Source organism: Vanacampus margaritifer, chromosome 13 (genome assembly GCF_051991255.1).
Source record: "Vanacampus margaritifer isolate UIUO_Vmar chromosome 13, RoL_Vmar_1.0, whole genome shotgun sequence".
NCBI lineage: Eukaryota > Metazoa > Chordata > Actinopteri > Syngnathiformes > Syngnathidae > Vanacampus > Vanacampus margaritifer.
The window spans coordinates 24,358,004-24,375,281 of NC_135444.1; the positions used below are offsets into that span (position 1 = coordinate 24,358,004).

The 17,278-nt window shown below is 50.0% G+C and overlaps 2 protein-coding genes across 3 annotated transcripts; one reads left to right on the forward strand and one right to left on the reverse strand.

The window, feature by feature from the left end:
• Positions 1-151: 151 nt before the first annotated feature.
• On the reverse strand, positions 152-4,956 carry c13h19orf44 (chromosome 13 C19orf44 homolog). Its single transcript, XM_077583781.1, has 8 exons — positions 4,569-4,956; positions 3,205-3,440; positions 2,464-2,806; positions 2,031-2,241; positions 1,849-1,940; positions 1,647-1,751; positions 483-929; positions 152-415 (listed from the first exon to the last, which is right to left on the reverse strand). The coding sequence occupies exons 1-8, from the start codon at positions 4,680-4,682 to the stop codon at positions 368-370; spliced, it is 1,596 nt and encodes a 531-aa protein (XP_077439907.1). The 5' UTR covers positions 4,683-4,956; the 3' UTR covers positions 152-367.
• Positions 4,957-8,045: 3,089 nt separating this feature from the next.
• On the forward strand, positions 8,046-17,258 carry LOC144062408 (excitatory amino acid transporter 5-like). Of its 2 annotated transcripts, XM_077583774.1 has the most exons (11): positions 8,048-8,443; positions 10,870-10,949; positions 12,028-12,243; positions 12,395-12,437; positions 12,780-13,011; positions 13,103-13,202; positions 14,099-14,332; positions 14,450-14,644; positions 15,003-15,137; positions 15,199-15,298; positions 16,385-17,258. In XM_077583774.1, the coding sequence occupies exons 1-11, from the start codon at positions 8,303-8,305 to the stop codon at positions 16,637-16,639; spliced, it is 1,731 nt and encodes a 576-aa protein (XP_077439900.1). In that variant the 5' UTR covers positions 8,048-8,302; the 3' UTR covers positions 16,640-17,258. The 2 variants fall into 2 exon arrangements, with proteins under 2 accessions (XP_077439899.1, XP_077439900.1); XM_077583773.1 differs by having other exon boundaries at positions 8,046-8,443; positions 14,099-14,644.
• The last annotated feature ends 20 nt before the right edge of the window (positions 17,259-17,278 follow it).

Consider the following 17,278-nt stretch of genomic DNA (forward strand, 5'->3'; position numbering starts at 1 on the left):
ACATGATTTTATACTTTGAGTGTCACAGGTTGTCATCCAACCTCACTGCCCATTAGTGGGTGGTGAAACTGTAGGGGGCGGGATTATGTAAATGAGCCCCACCGTTTGATCACACTGAGGTGAAATAACTTTTTTCAGAAATGACTCAAAATCAACTTGCTTGTTTAATTTCACATTTCAAGGTCACGTTTGGCTGTTTTAACATTTCACATGACGATTGCGAACGATGATCTTGTCGTCATCTATTGACAAAGTGCTTCATGTAAACACACAAATATAATCCAAAAGGCATCACAATGTCCCAATTGGGCAGATGATGACGACGACGACGACGACGCTCTCAGGGTCAGACGTCCAAGACGACCAGTCACGTACGCGCATCACTCATTCTGGCTGCCTTTGTCTTACTGATGACCTGTGCCAGCAAAGAAGAATTGATGTGAGTACAAACCCGGGAGAGTTTGTGTGTGTGTGTTCCTTACGTCCATGGTTTGTCGCAGCGTGGTGTACGTGTAAGCGGGCGGTCCGAGGCTGTCGATGACGCCGTCGCGCTTCCTGCGGCTGCTTATCACGAAGCTGCGCGTGACGGCCAGCCGCCGTTTCAGCTGGTCGGTCAGCGGCAACGACGGCGCGGGCGCCGACGACCCCCGCGGCCAGCACACGTCCGTCTGCGCCGCCGCGTCTTTGAAACGCTCGCCGGCCGATGGCGAGGATGAAGATGAGGACGTGCGCCCGAGAGATCTGGCGCGAGGTGTTTGACGGCGAGATGCCAACGAGGACGCCGATGATGACGCCGACGACAAGGATGACGGCGGCGATGTCGCGTCCTCACTTTCCGTCCTGGCTTTGGATGAATGATGCTCTCGCACCAGCGCCGACAACCCGCCCGCTTCCTCTTCCTCCTCGTGGCCCAGCAGGTGCTCCGACACCTGTGTGTGAGAGAGGATGTGCATGAGTGGTGTGTGTGAGAGATTATCTTTGAAGGTATTTTTTGATCTTATTGTCTGTGGTGTTTTTGTGTAATTTTCTCCCTAGTGGCCAGGTATGGCTACTGCATTGAGAACTGCACTGCTTGCTAGGGTCAAAGGTTAAAAGCAAGATGGCTGCCTTAAGTCTGTTTGTGGACAATCAGCCTCTCGGTTAGTTTCTTTTCTTTTCTTCAAAGTTATTTGTGGCTGATTTCAAGCTGGCAAGATCCGTCTCGTTTTTATTGATGGACTCGTCAAGCGATCCGACGACCCTCAGTGACTTCCTGACCTCAACCAACAATTGGTGAGCAAATTCATTCAAGTCCTGCTGACACCGCAACACCACTTGCAATTAGCGACATTGAAATCTTCTGGGGGAAAACAAACAAACAAACAAACAAACAAACAAACCAACCAAGCAAGCGTGTTTCCTTTGCCCTCAGAAATGTGAAAACTGGACATGGATTGGAAACAGGAATTTTGAAAAACTCAAATATCGCGAATACGTTTTGATGCTCTCATGAGGTGCTTTTCATACATGTCGATATAAAAGTAGATCCCAAAAGTGTCATGGAAACACTTTCTTAACTTTACTAGGTCACATGCGTGGCAAGTCACATGACTCGCATGTCAGTTCATTTGGGTTTAGAAGCAAATGTGTGTGTGTGCGTGTGTGACCTGGCCACTGTTGCCATGCCAACCCGTTTCCATCCCTCCAACGCTCTCAAAGTCACTTTCATAGTCGGCCGCGCAGTCCGAGACGCCGTCTCGCTCATCCGGCACCTGCGCACGTGCAACACACACACCTGACAAGGTGGCAACACGCTACAAACACGTGTGATCGTTGTTAGCACTTTCGCTGTCGAGCGACAAAAATGACCTGCGTTTGTTCTTCTGCTGTCTCGCCACCAGCGTCTTCAAGGGGGGCGGAGCCAACATCTTCCAATGTCTTCACGTTCACACAAAAGTCCGCTGAAACATTCAAAAAGCAACTCGTGCGTGTTTTTCGTTGGCAATGTGTTTCCTTTCCATGTATGTGCGTGCGCGCGCGCGCCGTCTCACCTTGGCTGGCGTCGCATCCGAGCGGGAAAAGTGAAAAGCGACAGAAAAGTGACAGAACCTCCTCCGGGGCCGACCTGGACGAGTCGGAGGGGTGGGTCGGACTGGGGCTGCCGCGCTCCAAGGAGGCGATGGGGGCCGATGAGGAAAGAGCGTCTCCAGAGGGGGGGCGGGCCGGAGGGGGGGCCGACCTCGGACTTCTTCGGCTGAACATCTGGAAGAAAAAAAAGTCGTTAATTTTCATATCCAGGATCTGCATCGTTCCGGAAACGTCCACGAGAAACGTCTTTGTAGCAAGAATGTTTACATCTTGTCGTCTTGCTAGTTGACAAGCTCGCACTACAAAATGGCCGACTGACTAAAGGGCATCGGGTGCTACAGGCGGCGATTGGGAACTGCTCTCAAGTCTGACGGCAAAGAAAAGGAGGACTCGTACCGGGCCCGCTCTGGTTCTGGATGACGACCTGCTCAAGTTGTGCTCGCCCACCAGCTTCATCACCTCCTCTTCGTCACTGTCCACGCTTTTGGGCGGGGGGCTCGAACCCCCCCGAGGATCTTCTGGTGACCCCCGCGTCTTCTTCCGCATCCCCGGACTGCCCGACCGCGAGGAGGAGAGCGCGGGAGCTCGCCCTCGGGGCCGGGAGGCCGACGACCGGTCCGATCTTGGGGTCGGGTTCCGAGGTTCTGGTTCTCGCTGATGGCTGTGGACGCGATTCTCGATCTGGGCCAGCTTCTTCAGCGCGGACGCTTGCGAGCCCGGCTTGGACGACGGCTGCGCTCTGAACAAGTGGAAGGAAGACAAGTTTGACGTTCGACACGAGTCCAACATCAAAGCAAAAAGTCTGCAGAAGAGGAGGAAAGTTCTCAAAGACAAAACGACATCGCTACAAAATGAGCTAATTGAGCGAAGTGGAGAAGAAAGCTTGAGAAGGAAGAGAAAAGGAGAAGATGAATTAAAGAGGAAGGGAATTGAAGAGAAGGAGAAAATGGAGTCCCTCGTGAAAACAAGCGCTTAAAAAGATTTGATGGAGGGAGAAAATGAAGGAAAGAAGAGGAGGAGAAGAAAAAGTATGAGGAGGAATAAAGGAAATAGGAACAAGAAAGATTTTTGGGGTGGAATTTTTGAAGAACTGATTCTGCCGTTTTGGAGCAGTTAGCCCCGCCCACCTTTACACACCTCAAGTCATGTGACCCCGGCGACATCGGAGGTGCTGGCTTCTTCAGGAAGCGCCGTCCTCCTCCTCCATCTCCTCCCGCTGGTGCATCTTCCGCCGGCGAGCGGGGCGGCGAGCGGGACGGCGAGCGGGACGGCGCGACATCGCGTCCTTCCCGAGACGAGTTGAGCGGAGACAGATCGTCCATGTCCAACGAGACGTCGCTCCCGCTGGGAGGAGCCAAAAGGCTTTTGCCGTCCTGTGAGCGAGACCGCAAGGCAGGCTTGACTAAAACGCATTTGAAAACGTAAGACAGGATTGAAAAGCAAAACTTGCCGCCTCATTTCACAAGTCCAATCGTATGACCTTCATTGATCCCACAATAAGGAACCTGCAAACCCTAACCCAACATCTTGAACCCCTCATCCTAATTTAAAACCCCAATTCTGGGTTTGTAAACCTAATTTGGGACGCCAACCCTTGTTTGAAACCCAAACCCTGTCTTTAAATCCTGATTTGAAGCGTAAGTCTGTAGTGCAACCCCAACCATGGCTTGAAACCTGAACTTGAAACCCTAATTTGAAACTTTATGCTGACTTCAATCCAATAGAGGGTTCTCACCTTTGTGCTAAAAATAGTAACATATCCCACAATCCCACGCGGCCGGCCACATTGGTTGGCACGCCTCCTTTTGAGTAGTAGACACTCGTGATTCCTTTCCGCTCGGATTCTTCTTCTTTGCCCGTGGACTCGCACCGGATGTGACGACGAAGAAGTCTACGGAGACCTTAGACAGGCAGGCGCGTGCGCGGCAGGCCGACCAGTTCCGCCTAATAGGCGATTTGGGGACGGGATTGCTGACCCCGAACGTAACGTATATCGAGCTTGTCAATGACCTCTTTTGCCACCCGAGCCCATTTTGTGAGCCTGCAAACCATTTGATTGGTTTCATTTCACGTGTCATGCTGAAGAGTGACCCAAAAGGAAAATGGTAGTGTCGTGAAGGACGCTTCCTCCAAAGTTTGCAGGACTTGAAACGTTAGTTTTACAAAATGACTGATACAGCACAGCTGCGTGACAGCTATTTTGTGATGTTCAGAAATGACTGCCTGAAGAAAAGAAATAAAAACATGTCTGCAGTTTTCTCCGCATCATGAGAAACCTATAAGCTGCACCGGTGAGCTTTGGGGAGGCCAAACTCTGAGTAGGGCGGTCGTGTGGAATGCACACGAAAGAGTTGGTCCTTTATATCATGTGAAAAGTAGTATACTTCCCAATTGTTTGTAAATTGACACCCCTACCCCCAAAATCAAAATCCTAGCCCTGTCTTGAACCTTTGCCCCTGTTTTGAAGCCCAAAGAGGGCCGAGCACCCGCCGCCGACTCACCGCATTGACGACGACCGCTGCTCGGTTGTTGTTGTTTTGGTTTTTGTTGCTCTTGGCGGCCAGCAGCGCCTGAGCCCGCTCGAGAGCGTCGCTTGTGCCGCCCTGCCGCCACATCCCGTCGGCGGTCGGCAGCTAAGATAACATCTGCTAAGCTAAGTAGCACTAACTGACGCATTGTTGTCGCTCATTGATGACGCTCTACTCGCGACGTTTGCGCTCCGGTGCTGGTTAGCCCGCATGCTGAGCTAAATGAGCACGTTTTTTTTGTTTTGTTTTTTAATGAGCACGTTAAGCGCGCCATTCGTCCCATTCCACAGCCTCCGTGATACTTTTGGAAATGAAGCCAAAAGCAGCGAAAGCTAAAGAGTCCAAACGTTTGCGTCCTTTGTCGCCATGGAAATGTTCTTCTTCGTCAACAACCATGCATTTTGTTTCGGTGGTCTTTTCTGGTTGGCGCGTTATCGCCTCGTCTGCTCGGGAGGGCGAATTGCCCCCTCCAACCACAATGTTGGTTTTGAACACTGATCGGAATGCAGGCGCTCGTCCAAAAAATTAGAATATCCTCGAAAAGTTTAATCATTTCCATAATTCCATTCAAAAGTCAAACTTTCATAGAGTATATGTTTAGGGCCGACAACTTAAATGATTTCAAGCATGTATTTGTCTATTTTTACATGATTTGGGCTCCCAGCCCGTAAAACCCACGGAACAGGATGTCAAAAAATAGAATAATGTGAAGAAATCACCATGCATACTTTCCAGTGTTTTGCATGGAAAGAAAAAGTTGGATGCAGGCTATTTTCAAAACGATATATCAATCTTCAATAGTTGGTTGGATTCCCTTTGTCTTAATAATAATTGCCTCGGGGTCCTGGAAGCCCATGCAGGCTTCCTTCACGCTTGCTGTCAGTTCTTTGTTTTGACGTCTGGTGGGCCTCGTCGCGATTACGTCAAGCAAGAAAGCATGGAGACCAACACAAGAGGAACACAAGAATGCTTCAACATCCCCTGTTAGATCTACTGTGCTTTTGAAGAAACAAAAAGGACAGGAAGAGCCGGCACCGAGTGGCCGAGGCCAACATCATACTGGAGGCGGTTGAAAATCTGAGGAAGGCCTTGGAGGAGTTCAGGGACAACTTGAAGCAAAACACGCTAGCCATCGGCGACCTTGTTAAAGCAGTCAAATTCAACAATGCTGAAATAAAAGATCTCAAAGAGAAGAACAAGGCGATGGAAGAGGAAATAAAACAAGTCAAGGAGTCTCAGAACGAGTTTACGGAGAAGCTCAGCCGTTGTGGGGGGAAAAAAGGCATCGGATTTGGAAGAATACAAAAGAAGATGGAACTTGCGCCTCAACGGGCTGAAAGAAGACAAGGATGAAGACACCAGGAAGAAGGTTGCCGACATCATCATAAAGATTTTGCCCAACTGGAAGGAGAAGATGGATTGGATTTTGCACACCGTGCATCGCCTTAGACCAGGGGTGGCCAAGTTGGGTCCTCGAGAGCCACTATCCAGCCTGTTTTCCATGTTTCTCTCCACTAACACACCTGATTCATGATCACGGTCGTTATCAGGCTTCTGCAAAGCTTGCTGGTGAGCTGAAAATTGGATTCATCTGCGCTGAAGGAGGGAGACATGGAAAACAGGCTGGACTCGTGAGTTACTATGCAGCTTTCACTGACAATTTACAAGGAGGAATTAAGGCGGGCCACCAAGAATCAGTATCTGTCCAGACTTTGGGATCAAGTTCTCCCCGAGGAAGAAGAAGAAGCGCGTCTTGCTGTGTGGCGGAAGATTGAACGTGGACGGGACGGGAGGCTGGAGAAAAGGCGGTCTGCAGAGGGCGCTAGTGCACTACGGCTACATTAATGGACAGCGAGTGTAACCTCACTCTGCCTTCACGTGCTATGGGAAAAATGGACCTTACTACTCGGAAACTCCTAATTACGACCGAGTTCCGTCCATGTGATTTTGTTGTTATAGCAAAATTGTGTATGCTACGTATTTGTGTAGATTCTTAAACAACCTGCTGTGCTAGCGGACGTTAACGCCCTCATAAGTGTTAATATTTCTTGCCATTCATAAATCCTTCGGCGCTCTCCGCCATGTTGAAACTTGAATAAATTCTCTCAACTCGGAAACTCGGTATCAAAATTAATTCCCAGATGTCCAGTAGAAAATACGACATGAGGGGGCGTTGACGTGGAAGTTTCTGCTCGATTTATGGTATTTACCATAATTTCGATACCACATTAAGGCAGCATCACTTACCACTTGAAATGTTTATATAGAATTCCTAAATGTGAGTTATAGAATACAATTTTTTTCAACTAGGGTTTTGCTGTTTCCTTTATTCTTCTATCTCTCTCTAAGGTAACGTATCTACAATTAGTTTCTTATAGGTAGTTATTCCTTTTACACTTTTGAATATGGTTAATTAAATTAAAAAAAAAAAATGAGAGGAGCAATGCGCGCGTACGTCAGTGTGGCGCGCGTGCGGATTTTGAATGAATGAGCGCAGGCTGTCATGTCATGTTGCCGCTAATCTAATCCCGTGTAATCTCGGCCCCGGGAGAAATATTGGCAAAAGGGGCGGGATTAGCGAGCGGGGAGTCTGCGTGCAATTGCAAAAAAAAAGATAACAAATAAGGGCAGGCGCTAGTTAGGCTACACAGCACACACGCACACTGGCTTGTGTTGTGGCAAATACGTGTAAAACGAGCACATCTGGGACCTTCCTCACTTGTCAAATGTCGTGCCATATCATGTGGAAATGTGTGTTGGTAGGACAATTAAAAAAAATCTTGAAAACTCAAGGTTAAAAATGACATTAAAGAAGAACAAAAACAATACGTCAAATAAGAATACAGTATACTCAAATAAAAGCAAGAAAAATCTATCAATACAAATAAATAGTTGTCGCTGTGTGCACGGTGGCCTCTTGGTGGCACTGTGGTGCCCTCCATGCATAAAGTATACACGTAACAAGAAAATAAGAGTAGAAAAATACATTTGCAACTGTGCTTGTTTTTCAAAGATTAGGAAGAAGTTTTGCTTTTAACACGCCATTCGGCACATTCATAGTTTTTCTTGAATAAGGACGTTTTTATGATGATGAAAAGCCCAAATCGTAATCACGATTAAATTGCGATTAATTGCGTAGCCCTGCCAGCCGTTCTTCGATTCATCGTTTCAGTGATTGGGGACAACAGGCTTGTAGTCAAGCGTCACTCAATCTCATCTCCTCAAGCGGCCATTTTAATGGAGAGACTGGGAGAGTCACAAAAAGGAACGGAAGTGGGGTGTAACGTTTATTTATTTTTTTCCAGGCCATGTTAATCCATCCTCAGACCGTTGACTACAGCGGCCATGTAACAGGATTGGACACGTTCACCCACGCAGACGTGGCCGCCAGCTGTTGATGGATGGAGCAGGCCGGGCTGGGGAAGGGCGGGGCGGGGCGGGCAGGGATTGGTTGGCACAGGGTTAGCATTCGGCCCCGAAAGCGCCGGCTTAGCGCAGAGTGCCACAGCAGCTCGGGAGGATGAGCGGGACGCCGAGGCGGCAGCAAGTTCTGTAGAAGAGCCGCGCATCAGCAGGAAGTCACTTTTCTTCACTTCCTGTTTGCGTTCGGGGACCGCGTCGCTCGCATCTTGCCACCTGTATGGCGTGCTGAGGGAGGAGGAGAGGGAGGAGGAGGAGGGGCCAGGCAGGTGAGCGAGCGGGCGACCATGGCGGTGGCGCTGGAGGCCGTTTGGCTGAGGGTGAAGAACGTCTGCAAACAAAATGGCCTCCTCATCATGTCCGTGCTGGCCGTGGTCATCGGCTGCCTGCTGGGATTCTTCCTCAGGACCCGACGACTCTCCGAGCAGGTCAGCGCCGGCCGACGACCAGCGGAAACATTTAACGCGGCCAAAATATTTCATTGAACGTGACCATGAAAATTCTCTTCATTTCAATTAAAAACTCAAATTAATTGTACGTTTAGGTAAGACTAATTAATTCCGGTACCGCTTTCATCGTCGCCTCACTGGCGTCATTCTTTAAAAATTGCAATAGGCCAATAGGGGAGGATGAAATAAAATCCAAACATTGAATTGGATTCCATTAATGAAACATAACATTTCAAATTCAAATGAGACGACGCATTGCTATTTGTCTCTGTCTTGGGAGGATCATTTTGCTGTTTTCGCCACCTTTTGTCCAGATGTTCACAATTCTTGAGTGACCCGAGTTGAGTTGATCGTGTGTTGTGTCATGAGGTCAGGCCGCCATCTTTGTTGTCAGGTCGGCCATGTTGGTTGTTTACACGTGGCAGGCAGCTGATTGGCTGAAGCCACACGGATAAAACGTTGTCAAGCGAGAACCTGTGGATGCGTGTGCGTTTGTGTAATTGTGTGCGCGTTTGTGTAATTGTGTGTGTGATGATGAATGTTTGTGTGTTTGTTCTATAAATAAAGCTGAGTTGTGTGTGTGTTTGTGTATGCGAAGTGTGCTGGTGCGTGCGTTTTTGCTGGCTGCTGATCCTGCTGTCACACAGCAAAACTAAGCCGTGGCCGCTTAATGGCTGCCAGAAAAGCTCTTTAGCAGCCATCCATTAGGCCGCCTCCTCTTCGTCCTCCTCTTCCTCATCCCCCGCCGCAAGCTCGCTTTCGCACTTTCCTTCTCGTGTCTCCTGACTTCCTTGACGTTGGCCAACTTTTCATCGGTGAGGTTTGGTGCCGTCCCGCCCGCATGACGCGCGTCAACAACATGGCGACAACAAAATCAATCGACCGGCCAAAAGCCAATGTATGAGGCCACATAGAATTGTAAGGGGCGGCTGGTTCCACGCCAAATCGGACCAAGCAGATGTGTATTGGAACGAAACTTGGTGTACTTGTTGATGGTGACGGCACAAGACAAAATCTCAAATTTGAGGTCAATGGCAAAAGAGGTTTGCGAGCTACGGTCCGCCAAATAAAGGGGCGTGGCCGCCTGCCTTTCAATCCTTTTATCTCAGGAACTTCTTGACGGGGTCAATCTTCACACAAAAAATGAAATTGAAAGTTGAGAGGGCATCTGAAGGAATATTTAGCCTTTGAAGCCGGCAGCCTGACCTCCTCGAAGTCAGCCAGCCGCCATCACGGGTGTCGGTGGCGCTGCTCGGTCCAAATCCAATCGACAGCTGATGGAGAACAGCTGTGAAGTCACAAACGCTGGCCTGCTGCCTGCAGCGTCGCAAAACTCGCACACCAACAGCACACATCTGGTTACATCTCAACACGCACGCACGCACGCGCAGTTTGCAGTTGGCCTGCCAAGTAACTAGCGTACTAGTACAGTATTAACGAGTGCTATTGAGAATAACTAACCAGTATTAAGGAAACGAGTACTGGTAAGCATCTAGTGTATTGGTTCTGAAGCCCGGTCTCCGAGTACCGCCTGTTTTCCGTGTTTCCTTCAGCCAACACAGCTGAGGATGGTTTGGGGCTTCATGCACAGCTGCTTAATGATTTGAAACACCTGTGTTGGCTGTGGGAGAACTGGAAAACAGGCTGGATAGGGGTGCTCGGGGACCGCGCTCGAGCACCACTGATCCAGTGTATTGGTATTGACCAGCACTCTGAACTAGTGTAATAACTATCCCTGCTAGTACTGGCAGCTAACTAGTGCTATGGTATTAAGAGTACTAGTAAGTAAGCTGACGTGATGTTGGTCACTTGATGACATCACGATGTTGGTCCAACAAGACAAGCCGTCTTGCGGCTTATCCGAGTTCCGTCTTCTTTCTTGCGATCGGCACGTCCATCGAGCTAACGGCGGACTTTTCAAGATCCGAGCGGTCGCCGTGCCGATGTTTTGCTTCGGATTGCAAGTGCAAACCCAAGTGACTCGCTGAAAATTCGGCACTTGGCCTTCAGGATGGCCCTGCTAGCTTGATGCTAACACATGATGCAAAAAGCCATAGACGGCTCAGCGATGAATGAAGTGAAGCATTAAATCGTGACGCACAAACTGGTGAATTCTCCCTCGAATGACGTGAATTGTTATCCGATGATGTTTTCATAAAGTGGCTTTTTTGTGGGCGGCTGTGAAGCCTTTTCAGACATTCAAGCACAGAAGGCAGTGAAAGTGTCTTTTCTGGGGGGACCAAGCCTGACAATTGGGTAGGGGGACCCCGGTTGAAGACCACCCGTCCCAAAACCCCCCCCACGGTGTACTTGAACTCCGCTGGCTCACATTTTGTGTACATGATGACCAACAAAACGATTTTGTGCTCTCATTTCATCCTTTCTTGTGTTGTCTGCCCTCACAGGAAGTGAAATATTTCCAGTTTCCTGGCGAGCTGCTGATGAGGATGCTGAAGATGTTGATTCTGCCTCTGGTCGTGTCCAGGTGCCCGCATCGCACTTTTACACTCTGCTTTTTTGCTACATTGTGGTAGTTTGGAAATCAACCACCCTATGGCGTGGCATTTCGGAGGCGGGGCAAACCTGAGCTAACAGACGGCGGAATGAACCAATGAGCGAAGAGCGGACGTGATGTCAGAAAAGCCACTCGTTGAAGTCGTCTTCTTTTTTTCTCTCTCTCTCTTTTTCTGCGGAGACCGAGTAAAAATGCAACATCCCGCCCAAGAGAGACCGGACTTGAAAAAGAGTGACGTTGATCACAAAGATGGCGTCACGCAAACACACACATTTGATTGGCTGGCCTGTTTTTGGCCGGTGCCGTCTATGGACGCCTGTCCGCACCTGTGGCTTGCCCGGCTAACATTGTGGGGCTCATGCACACGTGTTTTTCCAGCTTTAACGACCATTGTGGCGACGTTCTGTTGGTCCCCACAAGTTCAGACCTCTTCTTGAGGGTCAAGACTTGGTTTTAGAGTTTAGGTTAGAATTGGGTTCTGGTTGAGGTTAGGGTGAGGAATGGAGGCAGGCAATCATTTTTTATTTTTGGGATTAGCGGAAGGGGCTAGGAAATGCATCATGTCAATGAGATGTCCCCACCATGATACAAAGACAAGTATGTGTGTGTGTGTGTGTGCGTCAGCGGGGATTAAAAAGTGATCCTCGCATTTACAGCACACGCAGCCACTAAGCCAACATGAAGGCAGAATTTTGCCTGTGCCGTCCAAGCCAACTTATTGGGAACAAACATGAGGGCAGCATGAAGGCAACGCTTGCTGCTTCCTTCTTTGCCTTCACGTCGCCTTCACGTTGCCTTCATATGACCTTCAAGCTTCCCTCATTTGGCTTTGTTTGACCTTCAGGTGACCTCCATTCCAGCTTAATGCCTATTTGCCGCGTCCACATCCAAAAAGTTTGACAGTATAAAAAAGAAATCTATTAGTAGCAAATGTCATTTTCATCTGGGTCGCTTTACAATGGACGGCGGGCCGCAAATGGCCCCCGGGCCATAGTTTGTACAGCAGCGCTTTAGCAGCTTCTCCCGTTGTTGTTTGTGTTTGCTGCAGTTTGATGTCGGGCCTGGCGGCGCTGGACGCCAAGTGCTCCAGCCGGCTGGGCCTGATCACCGTGTCCTACTACCTGTGGACCACCTTCGTGGCCGTCATCGTGGGCATCGTCATGGTGTCCATCATTCACCCGGGCGGCGCCGCCCAGAAGGAGGACTCGGAGGACAGCGGCAAGCCCATCATGAGCTCGGCGGACGCGCTGCTCGACCTCATCCGGTGAGACCGCCGCTCCGTCCAGGCGCACGTCAGCATTTGCAGGACACCCGAGTGCTGCCTTGCACGCCGCCGACCATGTGACCTCGCGGCCGTGTGTCAAGTCTCTCCGTGGTCTCGCCATCTTTTTTAATTGCTAGCCTTTATCCTGCAGAAACATGTTCCCGGCCAACCTGGTCCAGGCGACCTTCCAACAGGTGACACAAAGAGACATCTCGGCAGCCATTTTGTCTCCCACCTTGTTGCTCGTGTGGTCCGTCTTGGCCACCATTTTGTCCTTCATTGCATCCTGATCCCTCTTTCGTTATCTGCTCCCTCGTCTTGACCGTCTCGTTTGTCGCGTTGTTTGTGGTCTGGTCAATTTTGCTGACCAAATCATGTCCGCCATCTTTTTGGTCACCTGCCCAGACTTTGTTTTCGCCATTGCGACTTCCATCTTGTCCATCTCGTCCTCCATCGGGTTCTCCGCGGTGTCGTTGTCCTCCGCCATCTTGACCCCAAAGCCTCCGACATGTGCGTTGCTCTGTTGTTTCCGTCAGTATCGAACCAGCAGCCAGTACACAGTGCAGACCAAGCCCACTTCGGCCCAGACTCCATCCCAGTCGGCCACGCGGCGACCGCTCATCTACGGCATCCAGGATGACAACGGGAGCGACGTCCAGAACTTCTCCCTGGACCTGACTCCGCCCCCCGACGTGCTGGTCAAGACCAGGGAGGGGACCAGCGACGGCATGAACGTCCTCGGCATCGTCATCTTTTCGGCCACGATGGGTAAGGCTTGCGTCCTACCAACTGCGTTTCGGCGGCACGGCGGCAAACGCTCTGCATTGGAAAACGGCGTTGCGGCGGTGCTTTGTTGCAGGCATCATGTTGGGCAGGATGGGTCCAAACGGCAGCGCCTTGGTCAACTTCTGCCAGAGTTTGAACGAGGCCGTGCTCAAAATAGTCGCCATCGTAATTTGGTAAGTCCGGCGTGACCCAATGTGGTCCATCCTTGCCAGATGACCCAAAGCAGATTTGAATCGGAACGAAACTTGCTGCACTTGTTGATCGTGCCGGCAAACAAGACGAAATCTCACGTTTTGTTGAGCCGTTTTGGGCAAAAAGGAGCATGGCCGCCTTACTTTGAAGCTTTCTATCTCGGGAAGAGTCAATCTTCACAAAAAAAGGGATTTCATTTTTCTAAATCAGGGGTGGCCAAGTTGGAGAGCCGCTCTCCAGCCTGTTTTCCACGTTTCCCTCTTTCAGCACAGCTGAGTCCAATGATCAGCTCATCAGCAAGCAAAACGATCCGGATCATGAATCAGGTGTGTTAGTGGAGAGAAACTTGGAAAACAGGCTGGATGGCGGCTCTCCAGGACCCAACTTGGCCACCCCTGTTCTAAATTCTTCATTTGGAGGATTGGTGGCTATTTTAGTACATTTTTGACCTCTAATTTGACCTTGAAATTGAATTCTCTCATGAAGGATGATCTCTGAAACGTTGATACATTTTCAAGAACACGAGACAGATGACATGAAACGGTTCGAGGATGATGTCGCTCAAATCGTAATCCTTATTGAATTCCTTTTCCAGCAAACGTCGTTTTGTAAAGATTGACCCGGTCGTTTCCGAGATATGTTCATGCCCCTTTTTGCTCCAAAAGTCCTGCTCAGGCTGACCTCAAATTTGAGCTTTGGTGTTGTGCCGTCACCATCAACAAGCACACCAAGTTTCATTCAAATCTTGTAACTAGCTTACAAGTAGTAACAAGGCCAACTAGTAGTGCAGTACTTGTACTTGTAGTGTCCGATTAGAGTACCGTCCGTGTGTGATGGAACTTGTCCGTCCCCGTTTTCCTTCCTCCTCGTGCCGCAGGTACTTCCCATTCGGGATCGTGTTCCTGGTGGCGGGCAAGATCCTGGAGATGAGCGACCCGTCGGCCATGGGGAAGAAGTTGGGCTTCTACGCCGTCACGGTGGTCTTCGGCCTGGTGCTGCACGGCCTCTTCATCCTGCCCGCCATGTACTTCTTCATCACCAAGAAGAGTCCCATCGTCTACATCCGCGGAATCCTCCAGGCGCTCCTCATCGCCCTGGCCACCTCGTCCAGGTATCCGTCTGGACCCGCGGACTTCCCGTCCTCAGCGTCCTCAGCGTCCTCAGCGTCCTCAGCGTCCTCAGCGTCCTCAGCGTCCTCAGCGTCCTGGTGTTTGTGTTTTGCGGTCAGCTCGGCCACGCTGCCTATCACCTTCAAGTGCCTCCTGGAGAACAACCACATCGACCGGCGCATAATCCGCTTCGTGCTGCCCGTGGGCGCCACCATCAACATGGACGGCACGGCGCTCTACGAGGCCGTGGCCGCCATCTTCATCGCGCAGGTCAACAACTACGAGCTGGACTTCGGGCAGATCATCACCATCAGGTGGGGGGGGGGGCATCAAATGGCTCCATCCCACATCACTTCCCGGAGCCGCAATTTTTCCTTCCCGAATTCAGATTCTGCTGCCTCGCACCTCCTTCCTTACTTCCTGTTTTGTGACATCCTCGACCCTTCACTTCACTTGCTGTATTGCACAGTTTTCCGCTTTGGATTTGATATTTGATATCAGCGTTTTGGGATCATAATTTGTCCTATTTGCAGTTCTGGGGCGGGCGTCCAGCAAGGCGCAGTCCCTGCGACTTGTGCCGATCTGGGCTACAGCGCCACCTGTTGCTCTGGCATGCACTCTTCAAACTTGCGCCATCCGTTGACCATCCTTCTTTCCTTCCTTCCTTGCCAGCATCACGGCAACGGCCGCCAGCATCGGCGCGGCGGGCATTCCCCAAGCGGGCCTGGTCACCATGGTGATCGTGCTGACCTCCGTCGGACTGCCGACCGACGACATCAGCCTCATCATCGCCGTGGATTGGGCGCTGTAAGTGGCTTGCGCGGGAAATGTCGGGAACGCCTTTGTGATGCATGTCGCCTTTTGGCAGAGACCGATTCCGCACCATGGTCAACGTCATGGGCGACGCCCTCGCCACCGGAATCATGGCGCACATCTGCAGGAAGGACTTCATTAAGGAGGGAGACGGGGTGAGCGCTCGCGTTCCTCGTTCAGCTTCCTCACTTCACAATTCTTCCCATTCTTCTTCCTTCAATTGCGACTTCCTGCTTCCTGCAACAATCTTCGCGTCTTGTGTCTTCGCGTCTTGCCTTCTTTTGTCTTCTTGGTTTCTTGCTTCCTCGTTTCCTGTCACGCGCATAAAAAGATCCTGGACTGCCGATGCTACAACGTAGCGAGAACTGAAGCCATTTTGCGTTCCGGAATTCCAAAGTTAATACAACAAAATTCTATAAATGGAAATGAAAACAACAAAATATATGTACACTGTAAACATAAATAAATAAAGTAAAAATGAATACAAAAATAGCCGCAATTGAAAAATTAAAGATACATAACATAAGTGGTTCAGATAATGGATGGATAAATAAATAAATATATCAATAGAATTAAATGTCAATCAATCAATAAAAACGTTCTTCTCTCATATTTATTTATTTCATAAATGACAAGGTCAGCCTGAAACGCAAAAGGGATTGTTATTCAAATGAGGGGGGCGGTCCGAAGTGTGTATTTGTGTTTACATACACACATTATATATTTATAGTTTTTATTTCCAATTATGTCAGTTCTTTTGTATTTAATTTTTCAATTCAATTTTTTTTTATATTTGGTTTTATCTGTTATTTATATGTTTTTTGATTTTGGCAGTTTTGGTGCACATAGATAAGTGTTTTCAGTGAAAAAAATCGGTAACATTGGCAACGTAAGATGGCTGCCCTTTGCGAGAGGCCATCCAGGTTGTTGTACACTATATGTCTGTGTTTCCTGCACAGATAGGAAAAGCAGGCCAAGAAAGTGAAAACCCTGCCAGAGTTTGGCTTGAGCCACAAGCGCTTCTCGTAATGAGCGGTTGAGTACGAGCGCCTGCAGCTCAACTGCGGCGGGGTTTTTACTTTCTGGACCGGGAATTCCCATCTCGGCTTTCCGGTATCCTTTTCCTCACTTCCTGCGTCCTCTCTCCTGACCTCGTCACGTCCTGCTTTGTGCTTTCCTGGCCTGATGCTTGCTCGCTTATCTTGTCATTTTCTTACCTGGCCTTCCCCGCCGCGGCGCAGGTGCCGCTCATCTGCGAGAGCCACCCCGGCGCCGGCATGACGGCCCCGCTCATGAACTGCCACAACACCAACGGCAACTACCGGCTGCCGTCCAAGCACACGCTGGTCCCGCCCGAGGTGGCGCGCCTGATGCAGCTGGAGGAGGGCTTGCGGCCGCCGCCCGACAGGAAGAAGCCGCGCGTCCCCCCGCGGCAGCCCAAGAAGAACAAGGAGCACTGCGCGGTGGACATGAACGGCCTGGAGACCAACGTGTGAAGGCCGGCGACGGCCGCTGTTCTTTGAGGTCTTGGAGGTCCAGCAGATGTTCTCCAGGCGGACCAGAACCAGAACCACGCCTGGAGCCGGACTCCTGTTGCTAGGACGGCGTTTGTGGATCCACGAGGGACAAAGTCACACGTTTGATTCTGCCTTAAGATTCTTGGCGCTGCGACTCGCTCGCCAGTCCTGCGCACGGTTGAACTGCTGCCGTGCGTTTTTGACAAAGGGACGTCTCAACCAAAATGTTGCTGCTCTTGGATGTGGAGAAAAAAAGTTCCCTCGCTAATGATGGAGTCATGAAGACACGGCCTGAAGATGAAAACCCCAATCAAATTGCTCCACCCGTCCGTACGTCTGTCAATGAAGTCCGCACGTCCGTGTGGGCTGCAGCCGGAAAACGGCTCTTGGCTAACAGCTAACCTTAGCACAGCAACCAAAATGTTTTCTTTTCTTTCTCATCATGTTAACACGGTCAAATGGCTTTTTTTGTTTTGTTGTTGTTGTTGTTGAAAATGTCCTTTTCATCAGCATTAAATCATAGCACATCTTAGGCACGAGCGAACCGTCAGCGTATTTGGACTATATTGATGCTAATTAAAAATGGATTGACTTTTTATGTGCATGCAGTTTTTTTTG

Coding starts and splice junctions, on each gene's coding strand:
- c13h19orf44 (XM_077583781.1), bottom strand. CDS start 4,682: ATGTGGCGGCAGGGCGGCACAAGCGACGCTCTCGAGCGGGCTCAGGCG. Junction 3,441..4,568: donor CAGCGGTCGTCGTCAATGCG/GTGAGTCGGCGG, acceptor TCTCGCTCACAG/GACGGCAAAAGCCTTTTGGC. Junction 930..1,646: donor GGCATGGCAACAGTGGCCAG/GTCACACACGCA, acceptor TCTCACACACAG/GTGTCGGAGCACCTGCTGGG.
- LOC144062408 (XM_077583773.1), top strand. CDS start 8,303: ATGGCGGTGGCGCTGGAGGCCGTTTGGCTGAGGGTGAAGAACGTCTGC. Junction 12,438..12,779: donor TCCAGGCGACCTTCCAACAG/GTGACACAAAGA, acceptor TGTTTCCGTCAG/TATCGAACCAGCAGCCAGTA. Junction 14,645..15,002: donor GGGCAGATCATCACCATCAG/GTGGGGGGGGGG, acceptor CTTCCTTGCCAG/CATCACGGCAACGGCCGCCA.